This window comes from Lolium perenne, chromosome 2 (assembly GCF_019359855.2).
Source record: "Lolium perenne isolate Kyuss_39 chromosome 2, Kyuss_2.0, whole genome shotgun sequence".
NCBI lineage: Eukaryota > Viridiplantae > Streptophyta > Magnoliopsida > Poales > Poaceae > Lolium > Lolium perenne.
The window spans coordinates 171,041,601-171,058,980 of NC_067245.2; the positions used below are offsets into that span (position 1 = coordinate 171,041,601).

Genomic DNA, 17,380 nt, shown 5'->3' on the forward strand with positions numbered 1-17,380 from the left:
TGTAAAACATATTTTAAAATGTTAAAATATTAGAAAAAGAATTTCGCATGTAGAGGAACATATTCTATGTGTGTACCTAAGGTTTCGCATAAAATCGACAATTTTTGTGTCTTTTATAAAAAAGATAAATACATTTTTCGTCTGTCACAAAACATGTCGGTTTTTGTTGAAACAACTTTAAGAGCATGTAACATGTTAAGATATACAAAATACATTATTTATATTTTTTAGTAATTTTAAATATGTTTAAAATGTATTTTAAATAAAGGGTGGAGATGCACCGGGTGCAGAAACACCCTGACCCTTCTTGTACTCCGTAAATTGCTTCTGCCTTCTAGTATAAAGAAAATTAAATTAAGGAACGCATTCGCTCGTTCTCTCTCAAAAATAAAAAATACTAAATAAAAGAATAGCGCAACTTCTTCTCCCAGCGGTAAAAAGTGAAGCGAAGGAGAAAAAAGAGGACACCGGAGGAGAGTGAAGGCAGCGGAAGCAGGACTAGTCCTCTCCCAGCCAGCGGTAAAAAGTGAAGCGAGGCCGAACGCACGCACGCCCTGTCCTCTACTCCTCTCCCCTGCCTGCCTGCTGCGTGAAAGGGACGCCACCAAACCCGCCCCAAAACCCTCCGCCCCTCCGCACGCGCCGATCATGGCCACCACCACCGCCGCCGCCCTCCGCCTCCTGCGCCGCCGCGCAGCGGCGCCGCCGTCCCCGATGCTACGGTCTCCTTTCCCTGGGCCGCATTCCAAGGTAAGCAAGGACTGCTTCGGTTGCTCAAACCAATTCTGAAACCACCCTCGTTCGTCGCGGCCGTGCAAACTGATTCCCCTCCCCTCTCCTCCCTAGGCCTCCGCCGCCTTACTGTCGACCGTCTCCCGTCTGTACGTCGCTCCGCCCCTGCTGCGGCGCTACTCGACCAAGGTAAGCAAGCTTCCACAAGTCCGAGCTATCATCCCTGTATCCGGAAATTGAAACGGCTGCGGCTGACGATCTCTGACCGAAATTCCGGGTTGCTTGCTAGGGCACGGACGGTACCGCTCCCACAGACATCCCTGGGACCGGCCGCATGAATCAGGTAACGACAGACACAGATTTGTCTTGAGTTCGTCGGTTGCATTAACTATTAGGGAAGCTAGTGGCCTACCAAGTGCCTACAAGGAACAGTCATAACTAGAGATGGTTGTTTTGGTTGGAATTTCGGGGGTTTGTTTTTTGGGATATTCGGTTGAACTCGGGGAAATGTTCTGCCATGCTTATTTGAGGGTTCATGTCAGGGGATTACTCAGTAAATGCATTGCCTGTTGCGTGTACCAAGGATGTGCTTTTTTCCCCCTCTACTGATGACTAATGAGCTTCATCAGGTATAGGTCAAAAAATTGACTCAAGTTGTTACTGCTATGTGCAGTTTATGAATTTAACATTCCAACTCTAATCCATGCAACTATTTTGAGAAATGTTGTATGTGCTTACATTTCAGTTTAAGGCAGGAAATCTATCTTGTTCCCTGCAGAGAATATTTCTGTGATGTTCCATACACTGACCAGCATTTTGGTTTGTATTGCTAGGGCACTGACGATACCACCGCTGATGACATCCCCAGTGCTTACCTTAAGAACGGGGTAAGAATTGTTGCAACTTAATCTTGAGCCTGTGGGTTGCAAGAACAGAAACTAATACATAGCGACCTAGTGGGAAGTGTGGATTGTAGACGAAACAATCAAAACTAGGTGGCTGGGTGTATGTTTTGGGATGTTTCATTGAACTCAGGGAAGTGTCCTGCAATGCTTATCTCGAGGCACTAGGGTGATTTACCTCTGAACCCAGCGAATATGCCTTTTTTCCCTTCCTTTTGAGGGCCATGTGAAGGAAGTATACTCACAAATTGCTGGCCAGCATAAACAACATGTTGTCTTGTTTGCCATTAATGACTAATGAGTTGAAATTAACCCTCAAATATTTATTGTCGCGTAGGCTGGAGGGTCATCCTCCTCTCTGGAAAAGAAGTAGTTACTGCCACGAGCAGTTTGCAAAGTTAATAGTTGAACTGTGTCTGTCCAACTTATTAATTTCATTTAGTTAGTTTGGTGGCTTTCCTTAGTTTCTGATCCTTGGTTATGTCTGGCTATGATTAATGCCCTGTAGAAAGAGTATTAGGATAGACAAGCAAACCAACTCCTCGCCAAATGTTTCATGCTGTATATTTTGACTCTGTAAGTTGTTATGCTTATGAATTCGAATTAGAACGGATCCGTGGGCTATATTCACTAAAGAAATGACCTGCCAACATTGAAGTTTCATGTTTGATACTAGTCATTAGCTTACTTGGGATAGTTAGAAATTTACTCTAATTTGTTTTCATATTGTCTTACTTTGTGCATTCTAGACTCTACAGATCCCTGTAATATTGGAAGACCATATACCGTTTGCTAGCACCTGTTGTTACAACTTCACTTGCGCATTACTGCTTTCAGATCAGCTGTGAATTTGGAGCCTAAATAAACCTTATGATAATGATGCCAACTTTCCGTAATTGCGGTGACATCTGGCTAATAAGTACATTTAAATTTTAGGAAGGAACTCTAACTCGTGCCCTGCCGAAATCTTTCATAATAACACTTGATTTTCGTGAATGCGTCTCAGTTACCAGTTATCTTCTGCCATGCAGAAAATATTTCAACGATGTTCCAACACTGACCAGCATTTTGGTTTGTATTGCTAGGGCACTGACGATACCACCACCACCGATGACGTCCCTGGTGCTTACCTTAAGAGTGGGGTAAGAATAGCTACAACTTAATCTTGAGCTTGTGGGTTGCAAGTGACCTAGGTTGTTGGGTATTTGTTTTGGGATGTTTTGTTGAAATCATGGAAGTTGTCCTGCAATGCTTATTTCGAGTCACTAGGATGATTTAACTTTGAACTTAACTTGTGGGTTGCAAGAACAGAAATTGATACGGAATGACCTAGTGGGAAGTGTGGATTGTAGACAGAACAGTCAGAACTAGGTGGTTGGGTGTTTGTTTTCGGATGTTACGTTGAACTCAGTCGTGCACACATCTTATTAAGTAGTTCCAGCTTCCTTTTAAGTAGGTGTAACTGTCATGTGCACATCTTATTATCTGCAGTCGGTAACTTTATGTTATAGTGGAAGAACATATGACATATGCCGCCTCTTGTTACCTCATTTGCCCATTGCTACTTGTGAATCGGCTCTGTGTTATGGAAGTCACAACTATATCTGATGATAATAATTCCGAACTTTGTTACTTTACGTAATATGACTCATTAAAACCGAATATGCATCTATGTTGATGAATGTTGTATGGGCTAACGTTTCAGTTTAACCCGTAAAACTATCTTGTGCCATGTAAAAAAGCATTGCAACATCTTTCCATACACTGACCAGCATTGTGGTTTGTTGTGTTAGGGCACTGATGGTACCACCACCGCCACCGTCATTGCTGGGAACTGCCTTCACAATAAGGTTAGTGGGAAGTGTTGATTGTATTGGAACAGGGTTGCAGTATTTGGGACCTGTCTTCACAATAGCTACAAACAGATCTTGAGCTCGTGGGTTACAAGAACTTATAATGATACGGAGTGACCTAGTGGGAAGTGTTGATTGTAGAAGGAAAAAAAATCAAAACTAGCTTGTTGGATGTTTGTTTAGGAATGCTTTGTTGCCTCAGGGAAGTTGCCTGCTCTGGTTATTTGTAGGCACTAGGGTGAATTAACTCTCGCCCAGCGAATATATTTTTTGTATCCCTTGAGGGTCATGTCAAGTCAGTGTACTCACGATTTCCTTTTGAGTAGCTACTTTCACAATGTTGGTGAGGATACAAAGTAATATGGCTCATTGCAACTGCATGCACACCTATTTTGATTAATGTTGTATGGGCTGATATTTTAGTCTGAGGCAGGAAATCTATCTTGTGCCCTGTAGAAAATACTGCAACCCTGTTCCAATACTGACCAGCATTGTTGTTTGTATTGCTAGGGCATTGATGGTGCCACCGCAGCCGCCGACGTCCATGAGACTTGCCTTAAGAATAAGGTAAGGATAGTTGCAAACCTATCCTGAGTTTGTGGATTGCTAGAACACAAACATACGGACCGAAATTAACTCTGAAATAGTGTGCAGTTTTTGAATTCTAATTGTGTCTGGATTATGGATTTTCTTTAGTGAAACGGGTGTATTTCCTTAATTTCTGATCCTTGTTTTTTATGAGTAATGTCCTATGGAAATAGTAATAGGATAGATTAACAATATTATCGCCAAATGTTCAGTTCTCCATTTTGTTTAACGCATATGATTTTCAATTGGAATGGATCTGCCGCCTTTATTCACTAGAGAAGTGACCTGCAAACAACAAAGTTTCATATTGATACTAATTGGCTTGCTTGGGATAATCCAATTGTTTTACATATTGTCTTACTTTGTGAAGTCTAGAGCTCCTTTTAATATTAGAATAACATGTACCGTTTGCTTGCTCTTTTTTTTTCTTCACTTGCTTATTGCTGATTTTGAATCAGCTGTTAATAAGTAACCTTATATAGATCGTATGATAATTATGCTGACTTTTGTACCTGTTATCATTTATATGCTTAAATGTTATCACCCATTTATTTATAATTGTTTGTCCACCTTTTCAGTTTTCTGCCACGAGAGTACTTCGGTCATTCAGTAGTGTGAATCCCTTGTTTAAAAATCCAATGGGGTGTTCTCCTTTTGGACGGTTTTCGTCATGCTCCTACAGACAAATGTCCACTTTGTCTTCATGGGACTCACAACCTGTGACTAACACAATGTAAGCTGTTTGCAGTTTATTCTGTTACATCTGTAGTTCTGTGAATTTGTTAAAGATCTGTACAAGTTTAATATGCCTAGACCTGCTATTCCTAAACAGTACTTTGGTACGCAAATGCTGATATCTATATCAACAGCTATTTTTCCAGGAAATTCAAGCCTGAAGATCTAGAAAGGATCATTGATCACTTCCAAAAAGTCCCCTTCTTTACCTCAATCCTCTCAAATAGGCTATTTAATGTCACAGCCCCTCCATCTGGCAAGCGCGCTGCGAAGAACCCATTTTGGAAATCTGTTTCTAGGATGAGCCGTCTTTCACTTTCAGAAGCTGCTGGGATTGCCCTAAGATCGTTGGCTGAGGTAGCATCTGAAAACCACATTAGAGGTATTGAACTTGGTGAGGCAATCTGCCTGGATAATATATGGATAGACAAGAAAACGGGAAAATGTGTTTTCCGTTACATCAAGCCAAAAGCAGAATTACGGCAGGGTCCTCTTCGGCAGGAGAAAGTGGCTAGTGATATGAAGCGTTTGGCAAAAGTAAGCAGAGAAATTATCCAGTTACTTCATCCACAAGCTGTCCATCCAGCGCCCCTCAGCCATTGGCTTGATTTGATGGAAGAATCGCAGCCAAGGATTGAAATGATTATGTATCATACTCTGTTCCTTACAACCCCAAAGCGATTCATTTATCATGTCACGGTTGATCAGATTCTTCGCAAAGAGTTTTCTGTTGGGGATAAAATGATCCTTATGGAGATACTTTGCAACATCGCTCATCTCAAAGGACTTTTCACCATTGCTGAGTTGCATGAGCTATTGAACTATTCCATGGGTCTCTCAAGATTGGGGTTTCAAAAGAGGCAAAAGATGAAGGAAGCCAAAGCAGCTGCTGCAGCAGCTGCTGAAGAAGCTGCTGCAGCTGGTACAGCACTTTCATCGGGTTCAACAGCTGGTACAGCACTTTCATCGGGTTCAACACCTGGTACAGATCCTGGAGATGGCACAGCCACATTAGCTGCAGTCACTGTGAAGAGTAAAAGGAGGAGAAGGAGACGGTCCAAGAAAGGTAACCAATCAGATCCTCTTGAAGGGACACCAGCGCAATTTCTAGGCGAAGCTGAGAAAAAAGAGTTCCTGAAGAATCTCAATGATGGACGAAATGTTGTTAGTTTTATACGCGATTGCCCGGTGCATGGTTGTGAGTGCGCGTGCAAGGGTTTCATCTTTGTTGACCCATCGATGTTGAATCGAAATGATATTGTTGAACTTGTGCACTTCGTTTTCAAGGACTTCGACCATGAAGTCCTGGAGCTGTTTCATCAGAAGGGTATATTCCACCTTCTCAACATGGAGGCTCTATTTGGTGAAGAGAAAGGCAAGTGGAGACTTCGCTAGAAGAACATCGCAGCTCAAAGTTCAAAGATACTTCTAATAGTCATAGTCCATGGATTCTTGAGGATCAAGTGAAGAAGGTTGCAAAAGTGGGTGCCGCTGTTGACCTTGTGGGAGGGCTTCTGCAATATATACAAATATCTAGAATCGAAGAGCTGTAACAGTTTACTGTTTAGTTTATCATTCTTGTGACGTTGTAGTATTGCATTCATGCTGGCAAAGATGTCGATTAGAGCACCTCTCGGAGTTTGCTCCTACTTTTTTCTGTGTAGAACTGAGTTAGCCAGATGACTATGCTAAGCTGGTATTCAGTGTAGGGGAGTAGAATTTAACTGTTCCCTTGATTTGAACCGAGTAGCTAAGATAAGGCCCAAAGTGACGCAATTTCTAGGACATCTCACTTTATGCTATGATGTGTGAAGACTGACGTACCGTTTGATATCCTTATCTAAATGCTATACTAACTCTATCCATAAAAGGATGTTTTAGATATGTTTAGATTTGAATGTATGTAGGCACTATTTAGTGAATACACACATCTAAATTTGGACATATCTAACATGTCCTTTTATGGATGGAAAGGGTATGGAGTCATTTTTCATAATTAATAAGAATAAGGCATTATTTTTCATCTGAGAGCATGGAGTCCTTTTCTGGGTTGAAATTTTTGTCACAATTTTTGTGCATGTGCTCGTGAATAGGCTGATGGACACGTACACAGTGATTAAGTTCAATTGTTCAAGTGATTCTTGCTGCTGATCGGGATTACGAGCACCTTGACTCAGATCATAATTTGATCCTTGGTCCTGTAAAATAATCACAACACCATCTTTACGGAAATTCAAATTTTGAATTGGTGAAGATTTGACAACAAAAATCACTATTAAAAACAAGAGACATCTGACGCTGTGAAATTTATAATATGCAACTTAATTTGGCGCTTTCTCATCAAGTGTCCTAAAATTCATCAATGTTATATGCGGAGTTGGAATTTTGAATCATCGTTAGGGATTTGAGTGCTCTTTTGCTTTTGAAATTAACCCACATTAAGTTATTTAACATACCAGTAAAATGCCCCTGCTTTGCCACGGAAGACAAAATATATAAAGAAATATAAAATCATGACTGAACGTCCAAAAATAACCCCTAACTTGGTATGAAGGCCAATATAGGAACAAATTCAAAGTAAAAAGTGACACAAGGAAACATAAGCTAATATAGTATATATAGTCTACACACCACACTTCTAAATCGGTACTTGATATCTCTCGCGAACACATTCGACAATACATCTCCTTTGGATGCAATTTAGAACCATCAACCTGCTTGAGGGAGTTCCGGATGATTTATCTTGGAACCTCACTAATGACGGTCAATACTCCATGAAATCCACTTACAAAGCCCAATTTTATGGGGGCAGCCACGTCGCTCGCTACCGTCAATGTTGGAAGATTTGGGCGCCACCCAAAGTGAAGTTCTTTTTTACACCTAAAGTGAAGTTCTTTGCATGGATGCCACTCAAAATAAGTTTGGACCGCCGACTGCTTTGAAAGGAGGGTGTCAAAATTGTGGGGTTTGCCCGCTTTGCAAGAGGGGCTATTAAGCCCGGGAATCACACCTCTTTGCCATTTGCCGCTTGACCATTCGTCTTTGGGGGCTTGTCAAGGATTATCTTGTGCTTCACTTCATCAACCTACAACCTTGGCCAACAATCTTAATTCATCAATGGTGGGAAACCATGACTAACCGCAAGGATTTGGCCTCCATCACTCTCCTCGCCTCTTGGGAAATTTGGAACAAGAGAAAGGCAAGGGTCTTCAACCGGGAGCGCGGCGTCCGCCTCGATGACAAGGAGGAGGACGGAGACGTAGTCCTCGATGCCGTGGAAGAGGAGATAGAACTCCAACCACCGAACCTCGCGAAGGAGGAAGCCATGTAAATGGCCATTGCCGAGAGCGAGCTGGCGAAGCTCGCTCAGTGGGATGGCCTTGCCGTCCAAATGCGGGCATTGGCGATGGCCCAAGGGAGGCCAGCGACTCCTGCGATGACTCTTCCCGCACCTACGCCTCCTCCTTCCGCGCCTAGGCCGCCTCCTCCCACACCTACGCCGCCACCGACGCCTCAGCAGCCTCTGCACTGACCATGGCCTTGGGTGCCTTCGGTCTTCATCCACCTCATCGACGACTACAACGACAAGTAGGCACCCTTGGCACCCTAGTTTCTAGTGGCTATGGCTAGGGCTATTTTCTAGTGTTTTTTTTAAAAAAAATTGGCACTATGTAAATGGTTCTATTAATTGAAAAAAAATTGGGAAAAAATATGCTTCGGGCCCTGAGGCTACCCCCAATTCAAACGAATATATCATCGAACGAGATCAATTTGGTGTCCACGACTCGATCCAAACACACACAAGTAGACATTTTTCATGTCCGAAATAAGGAGATGCCCGATCTTCCACGTTTCTTGCCGATGCACCAAGCATGATGTGCGTGAAAAGAAGTTAGAATCAAAGTCACAAGTAAAGCCGAAACCAGCTATTTGTGACTACTCTTTTTTATTTAAATTGGGATGTAGATAATCTAAATAAATTAGCGGAAGCAAATTTGATACAGCACCGGTGCTTTGAGTTTCAAAATATTTAAAAACTATACATCTGCGTTTCAAAAAACCACCACATTTATTCCATGAATACGTACACATGTTCTAAATATTCATGCAAACTTTCGGTAGATATTATTCCGAAATTTGTCTTTTTTTTTGTATAGCTTAAAATATAATATTTTTTCTCCAAAATTTCTACCTACCTTTAGAATGTTTATATGTATGTGAGTATTTAATTTTTTTTTAAATTAAAAATATGATTTTTAAAAATCAGGAGACTAGTGCTCATGTAGTCATGTGCCAAATACACTTTTCGCAAATTAGGGCACTTATTTCGGAAAGAGTAAGTACTACTACTACCTCCATCCCAAGGCTTAAGGTCTATATTTTTTTCAGAAAGTCAAACGAAGTAAAGTTAATTTTAAAAAAGTTATGAACAAATATGATATTTTGTAGGTACCATATGAAAATATATTTCATTATCTATCTAATGATATTGATTTTGTATTTTTTATGTTAATAATTTTAGATAAAAACTTAGTCAAACTTAACATAATTTAATTTCTTAAAAAAAATATAGGCCTTAAGCCTTGGGATGGAGGTAGTATTAGCTAAGTTGGGCAATGTAAGAGCATCTCCACTCGTTTGGCCTCCCCACGCCGAAATTCGGGGTTAATTTCGTCTGAATTGAACGAAAAAATGGCGTGGGGAGGGCCAGTTTCCTAGCCACGATCCCAGTCGTAGACGGCGATTTAATTTTGAAAAACGAAAACTTGACGAAATACGGCAAAAAACGATTGAATTTTGACTAACTTTAATGATATTTACTATATAGAGGGCGAAGTTCATACATAGAGGCCGAATTTGAATATATTTCGAATTCGGCCAGGGGAATACAACTGCAAATATTAAAACACGGCGCTCTACATGCCGAAATGGCGGTAGAACACCGTGTAGTCCTTGTCGCCGTCGCCGCCATCATCGTCGGAGCCGTCGTCGTCAAACTGCGGCGGCGCCGACGCCGCCTGGCTGCTGCCTTTGTCGGGGTCTCCCCACCGGCCACTGTTGCGAGGCGGGGACGGCGAGAGCTTGTACCACTCGTCGTCGGACTCCTCGAGGTCGATGACGGGGACGGGGACACCGGATGGAGGAGTCGCAGGCCGGCGGTAGAGAGCGGCCTGCTCGAGGAGCCGAGCCTGCCGCTCCGCCTCCTCCTTCTCCCACTGCTCCCTCGACTAGGCGCAGGCCTGGTCGAGGGGCATGGCTTTCTCGGCGGGGACGAGGTCCTGGAGGGACCGCCATGACGGCCTCGAGGATTGCGGCTTCCTCGGCGTCGTGGACCTCCTCCTTCACCGGCTTTCGCTTCCGCTCGCCGGAGGTGTCTGGTTCGCGCTTGTGGCGAACCAGGCATTGGTGGCCGCTTGGCGTCGACGACTCGCAGATGACGATTCCGCCGTCGCTGCGCCGACGGTTGCGGGACGGGGAAAGAGGCTCCCGTTTCACCGGCGCCAAGGTTGGCGCCGACCTGGAGCTCGGCGTCGCCCTCGTCGCCAATCCGTACGACGAGGAGCTGGCTGCCATGCGCCGTGTGTAAGTGTATTTTACCCTTATCCATTATTTTGGTAACAATGACACCGTGCTAAGAGTATTTGGCCTAATACATGTTTATAAGGATAATCTCAGGTATTAGCCAAAGAGGCATAAATGGTGTATCAAAGGAACAAGAAGGCTAAAGGAGACCCCCCACTTTGACAACAATCAAAAAGGGGGTCTACAGCAGGGCGCCGGTCATAGGACCGGTTGGACCGGCCCGTGCGCCGGCAGACTCCGGTCTGCCGCCCGGTTGACCGGGCGCTGGGCCGGGCGCCAACCGGCCCCTGCGCTTACACCGACCGGGAGGGCTACTGTAAGCCTCTGGAACGCTCCAGTTCACGCCCGGTCTGCCGCCCGGTTTGGACCGGCGGCTCCGGTCCCTATCCCGGTCGGACCGGGTGCTGGACCGGACGCTCCGGCGCTGACCGAGCTCTGCACCGACGCAAACCGGAGGGAGTACTGAGAAGGTTTTCGAAGCTCCGGTTGGGGTCCGGTCTGCCGGCCGGTTTGGACCGGCGGGTCCGGTCCCTGGTCCGGTTGATCGGGGCCTGCGCCGGACAGTCCGGTCCCTGGTCCGGTTGACCGGGAATCTCGGGAGAAAGCTGATGTGTCAAGTGAGCAACAGCCATATTTCAAGTGACAGTATAAATACCCCTTCTCCTACCTCTGAAGGGGTAGGCACTACACTACAAACTGTTCTTGATCTCTCTCTCATACTCCATTGCTATAAACACCAAAAGCCTAAGATCTCCCTCCTCCACCCAAACTCAAATCCCTCCGGGGAAACGTTAGAGGAGGACCCGATCTACTGTTCTACCAAGCCAAATCTCATTCCCCCTTGTATTCATCAAGAAGCTTGCTCTCTAGGGTTCCTTGGAAACCCTAGGTGGGCAAGAGTGGTCCGGAAGCATCCGGGCTGTGGATTTGCTCCTGACAAGATTGTGAAGGTTTGGAGGCTACCTCAAAGTCTACCACAAGTGAGTGAGCTATTCCTTCGTGGGATAGGCTCCGGAGAATACGGTGAGCCTTCGTGGCGTGGGGAATCCTTCGTGGGACCTCCACCCCTCCAAACGTGACGTACCTTCTTGCAAAGGAAGGGAACACGGGAATACATCCTCGTCGCCGCGTGCTATCGGTTATCTCTAACCGAACTCCTTACTTGTGATTTAACTGCCTGTGAGAGCCTTCGTGCTCGATTAGTTGTATCCTCATATAGGTTGTTTCACCTAGTTTGCATTAGGCTCACCTTTATATTCCGCAAAGCCTAATATTGCAAAGAAAGAATTAAAATCTGTAGAAACCTATTCACCCCCTCTAGGTTTACCATCTCTGAACTTTCAATTGGTATCAGAGCCTGGACTCTTATTAAGGGCTTCACCGCCTTAAGAGTGAGATGGATAAACTATTCAAGGGTCTAGATGAAGACTCTAACCTTTCGGTTAAAGAGATGAAATCTAGATTCTTGGCATATGATGCCGAGAAGAAGAAAAAGGAGGATGACCTACAAAGCCAAATGGCAAAGATGACTGCCATGCTTAAGAACTTGACTAGTGGGAATCCTAGTGGGGCTTCGGCCTCTCAAGGAAGTTTCCATGAAGTCAACCATGACTATCCCAAAAACACATCACCCATGCCTCATATAAACCATAGTGGGAATGTTCCCCATTTTGATGGAACTCACTTTCCTTTTTGGAAATCTGCTATGGAATCTCATATTCGCAGCTGCAGTGTGGAGTTATGGGAGATCATTGTTCATGGATACCGGGAGACACATGATCCCGTTCGGTTGACCTCCACCGAATTCTACAACCGTCAACTCAATGCCTCCGCACGTGACAAGATTAGAAGTGGCATCAACCGCAAGCTCCTTGATCAAGTCAATGACATTGACTCCGCTAAAGAGTTGTGGGATCGAATCGTAGTACTCCAAGAGGGAACCTATTTGATCCAATCAGCTCTTTATGAGACCGCAAAGCAAGAGGCTCACCAGTTCATGATTCGAGAAGGAGAATCCGTGGCCGATGCCTATGCAAGGCTTGGTGCTCTTAGAGTAAGGGTCAAGGGACTTGGAGTTGAGACGTACAATGACGACTTCGAGATGAATGAAGCATTCATAAAGTCCAAGGTCATTGCTATGATTGCTGTCAAGCAAGAAGACACCAACCTTGCACTCAACTTGCAAATCATGACCAAGAGTGCTGATCTGAACTCCGATGATCTAGTCTCCTATGTGGCCGCCAATGAAAACATGGCCAAGGCAGGAAAAAGGCTCATGGCAATGAACCGTGTTGATGAAGCCTCACACAACCATGAAGCGTCACACAACCTTGCTCTCAGAGCTAGAGCTGACCATGAAAGAGTAGAAGACTATGAAATTGAAGAAGATGAGGAGATGGCATCAAGTAGTGACATTGCTACCGACTTTGCCTTCTTTGCCAAGAAGTACAAGGCAAAGTTCCCAATGCTCCTCAATGACAAGAAGAAGAAGAGAACTTGTTACAACTGTGATGAAGATAGCCACTTTTCAAATGAGTGCCCTTATGAGAAAAGGGTAGACAAGCCAAAGTTCATCAAAGGGGTCAAGCCAAGATTTAAGCCAAACCCAATCAACGATCGATACAAGAAGAACAAGGGAAGAGCCTTTGTTGGGGCCGAGTACTTGTCCGATGAAGAAGAGGAAGATGAAGAGAAGGAGGCCGGAGTGGCCTGTTTGGCTTTCTCCTAGCCCGGGTCACTCTTCACATATGACTACTCCAAGGATTACTCCACGGAGAATCATGTTGGTTCTTCCTTCATGGCAAGGACAACTCAAGATGATGACTCCGATGACTCTCCCTCCTCTACAATCGTTGGCTCTTGTCTTATGGCAAGAGAAACCAAGGTAATGGAATCCCCACCTTCTCTATCTAGTGTTCTTGGTGATGAGACTGAAAATCAAGAAGAATTAATTATGCTTAAGGAACTTTACAATGTTAGATGCACCCTTCGTGGTGAAGCTCTTGTCAAGTTTGATTTCTTGATGGACTCTCTCAAAGAAAAGGATGAGTCCATTGAGGAATTAGAATATCATTTGAATGAAAAAGAACGGAGATTCAATCTCCTAAGACAAGAGCTAAAAATCGAAAGGTGCATATCTCAAGGCCTTAAGCAAAAAAATTGAAACTTATGAACTTGATAAAGTTAAGGACCTAGAAACTATTGATAGGGCTCAATCATTGACCCAAGAGCTCAATGCCTCAAAGGAGGAGCTTGAAGTTGCTCATGCTTCTCTCACTAGGGATCTTGATCACCTTGAAAGAGCTAACAAGCTTGTTAAGGATGAGCTCAAGAAACTTGGAGAGAACCATGATCTTCTCCAAGAAACCTACAAAAAAGCTCTTGGATCAATGAAGGATCCCATTGTTGTAGAAAATGTTGCTAGTTCCTCCACCTCTTTTACTAGTGAGCATGCTAAGCTTGTTGAGGAACATGTTCGTTTACAAGAGGAACTCTCTTTGCATGTTGAGACCAATGCATATCTTGAATCCTTGGTGATCAAATATGGTCTCGACTATCATCCTAATGAATCTTCTTGTGAGCAAGCAACTATTCTTGAGGAAAATGTTAGGTTAACAAAGGAACTTGCAAAGTTCACCACCGCCAAGAATAAGATGGGATTGGATGACCTTTTGAGTAAGCAAAGGTCAAACAATCAAAAGTTTGGACTTGGATATGTTCCCAAGTCTCACAAGAAGAAGAACTGCAAGAAGGAGAAGCCCGCTCAAGAAAAGAACAAGAAGGTCACTAATGATGGCAAAGCCTCAAAGGGCAAAGCCGCTAGTGGTGATCGCACGGGGCCAAACAATCACTATGCTTTATTTGTTGATTATTATGGTGACGTTTATGCTAGCTATGTTGTCCCTCGTAATGGCTATGCTTATAGAGAGTACTCAATTTGGGTACCAAAAGATATTGTTGCCATTGCAAAGGAACCCATTAATCGATGGGTTCCTAAATCCTCTACTTGATCTTGTAGGGGTATTCCTCCGGTGGTCCAAAATGGGTGTTTGATAGTGGATGCACCAATCATATGACCGGAGGAAGAGGTGTGCTTGATCAATTCATTGAAGATATCAACAAGAAGTCAAGCATCACCTTTGGTGACAACTCAAAGGGAAAGGTCCTTGGGTATGGCAAGGTGGCAATCTCTAAGGACTTGTGCCTTGAGACGGTCATGCTTTTTGAATCCCTTGGCTATAACTTACTTTCTATATATCATCTTGCCGATGCCGGTTACAATTCATATTTTACTAATTATTGTGTGAAAGTCTTTAGGAGTGACAATCTCAAATTGGTTCTTGTTGGATATGTGGAGAACAACCTTTACGTGGTTGACCTCTCGAAAGAGAGCCCCTCTCCCTCCACATGTCTAATGGCGACCAAGCATGACGAAGGTTGGTTGTGGCATCGCCGCCTTGGTCATGTCAACATGAGAAATCTTAAACAACTCCTAAAGGGTGAGCATATTGTGGTACTAACCGACATTTCTTTTGAGAAAGATCGTGTTTGCAGTGCATGTGTAGGCGGAAAGCAACTCAAGAAGAAACATCCTATCAAGAGTATCGTCACCACATCTAGGCCTTTGGAGCTCCTTCATTTGGATCTCTTTGGGCCATCACATTATGATACTCTTGGTGGGAGCAAGTATGGACTTGTCATTGTTGATGATTACTCAAGATACTCTTGGGTCTTTCTCCTTAAGTCTAAGGACGAGACCCATAGAGAGTTCATCACCTTCGCCAAGAAAGCTCAACGTATGTATGAATCTGAGATCAAGGCGATTAGGACCGACAATGGCACCGAGTTCAAGAACTACACCATGCAAGAGTTTGTTGATGATGAGGGCATCAAGCATGAGTTTTCGGCGCCATACACCCATCAACAAAATGGTGTTGTTGAAAGGAAGAACCGGACTAGCATTGAGATGGCAAGAACCATGTTGAGTGAATTCAACTCACCCCACAACTTTTGGGGAGAAGCCATCTCTACGGCTGTCCACTACTCCAACCGGCTCTTCCTCCGCCCCCTCCATAACAAAACTCCATACGAGCTTCTCACAGGTAACAAGCCTAATGTCATGTACATTTTGTCTTTGGATGCAAATGTCTTGTTAAGAACAACAAAGGAAAGTTCGGTAAATTTGAAACTAGAACCATAGAGGGCATATTTGTTGGATATGCGGAGAACTCTCACGCCTATAGATACTACAACCGGTCCACCGGGACTATTGAAGTATCTTGTGACGTGGTGTTCTTGGAGGATAATGGATCCCAAGTGGAGCAAGTTGTTCCATGTGTTGCAGGTAATAATGATGATCCATCAAGTGCATCAAGCATATGGGCATTGGACACATCCGGCCCATGGAAGTTCATAATGATGATCAAGATGATGGAGTAGAAGTATCAAGCACGGCTCAAGTGGAGCCTAGCTCAACTCAAGCCGAACCATCAAGTGCAACTCAAGAACCATCCTCCACTCAAGAAAGTCCTCATTCCACTGAGCAAGACCATGATGATGATCAAGAGACATCCTCAACTCATGATCAAGCTCAAGTGGTCCCTCATGATCAAGTACTTGCAAGAGACGAGTTCATTGATCATGAAGGAACCATTCGGAAGATCAAGGCCGCTACAAGGTCAAGTGACATGAAAGTAGATCAAGTCCTTGGTAGCATCTCAAAAGGAGTGGTAACTCATAGACACCATGCATTACTTATCACTTATTGTCAACACCATGCTTTTGTGTCTAGTTTTGAACCACTCAAGGTACATGAAGCATTGGTTGATCCGGATTGGGTAATTGCCATGCAAGAATAATTGGAGTGTTTCACTCGTAATGAAGTATGGTCTCTAGTTGAGAGACCCAAGGATCATCGCATCAATGTTATTGGGACCAAATGGGTATTCAAGAACAAGCAAGATGAGAATGGCATTGTCATACGAAACAAAGCAAGGTTAGTGGCGCAAGGGTTTGCCCAAATAGAAGGTATGGATTATGAGGATACCTTTGCGCCGGTAGCCCGTCTTGAAGCTATTCGTCTTTTGCTTGCATTTGCATCTTTCCACAATTTCAAACTATTTCAAATGGATGTGAAAAGTGCATTTTTGAATGGTCCCCTAAAAGTAACCGCATATGTGGCTCAACCCCCGGGTTTCGAAGACCCATGCCGACCCAACCACGTGTATTTACTCCATAAGGCACTCTACGGTCTCAAGAAAGCTCCACGTGCTTGGTATGAGTTCCTTAGGGATTTCTTACTACATGATGGGTTTTGCATGGGTACGGTCGATTCCACCCTTTTAACCAAGCGGGTTAAAGGGGGTGGCTTATTTATATGTCAAATATATGTTGATGATATTATCTTTGGTGGAACTAACCCCAATCATAACAAAGCTTTTGAGCTATTGATGACTGGGAAATTTGAGATGTCCATGATGGGAGAGTTGAAGTTCTTCCTAGGCTTCCAAGTGAGGCAACTTGCAAAAGGCACCTTCATCTCTCAAGAAAAGTATGTGAAGGACATGCTCAAGAAATTCAACATGACCAATGCAAGCCCAATGAAGACACCCATGCCCGTAAAGGGGCAACTTGGCTCATGTGACGGTGAGAAGGATGTGGATATAAAGGTATACCGCTCCATGATAGGATCCTTGCTCTACCTTTGTGCCTCTAGGCGGGATATCATGCTAAGTGTAGGGATGTGTGCTCGTTTTCAATCCGCTCCTAAGGAGAGCCATTTAATGGTGGTCAAACGGATTCTAAGATACCTTGTTCTCACTCCTACTCTCGGGCTATGGTATCCAAAGGGGTCAACCTTTGAACTCATTGGCTATTCGGATTCCGATTTGGCCGGTGATAAGGTTAACCGGAAGTCTACCTCCGGGGCTTGCCAATTTATTGGCCGGTCATTGGTGAGGTGGTCATCCAAGAAACAAAACTCCACCG

General features: G+C 44.0%; 1 protein-coding gene across 1 annotated transcript; it reads left to right on the forward strand.

Annotated features, from left to right (window-relative positions):
* The first annotated feature begins 553 nt into the window (after positions 1 to 553).
* On the forward strand, positions 554 to 6,641 carry LOC127333937 (uncharacterized). Its single transcript, XM_051360379.1, has 9 exons — positions 554 to 750; positions 847 to 921; positions 1,022 to 1,075; positions 1,566 to 1,619; positions 2,720 to 2,776; positions 3,428 to 3,484; positions 3,998 to 4,054; positions 4,654 to 4,808; positions 4,945 to 6,641. The coding sequence occupies exons 1-9, from the start codon at positions 649 to 651 to the stop codon at positions 6,203 to 6,205; spliced, it is 1,872 nt and encodes a 623-aa protein (XP_051216339.1). The 5' UTR covers positions 554 to 648; the 3' UTR covers positions 6,206 to 6,641.
* The last annotated feature ends 10,739 nt before the right edge of the window (positions 6,642 to 17,380 follow it).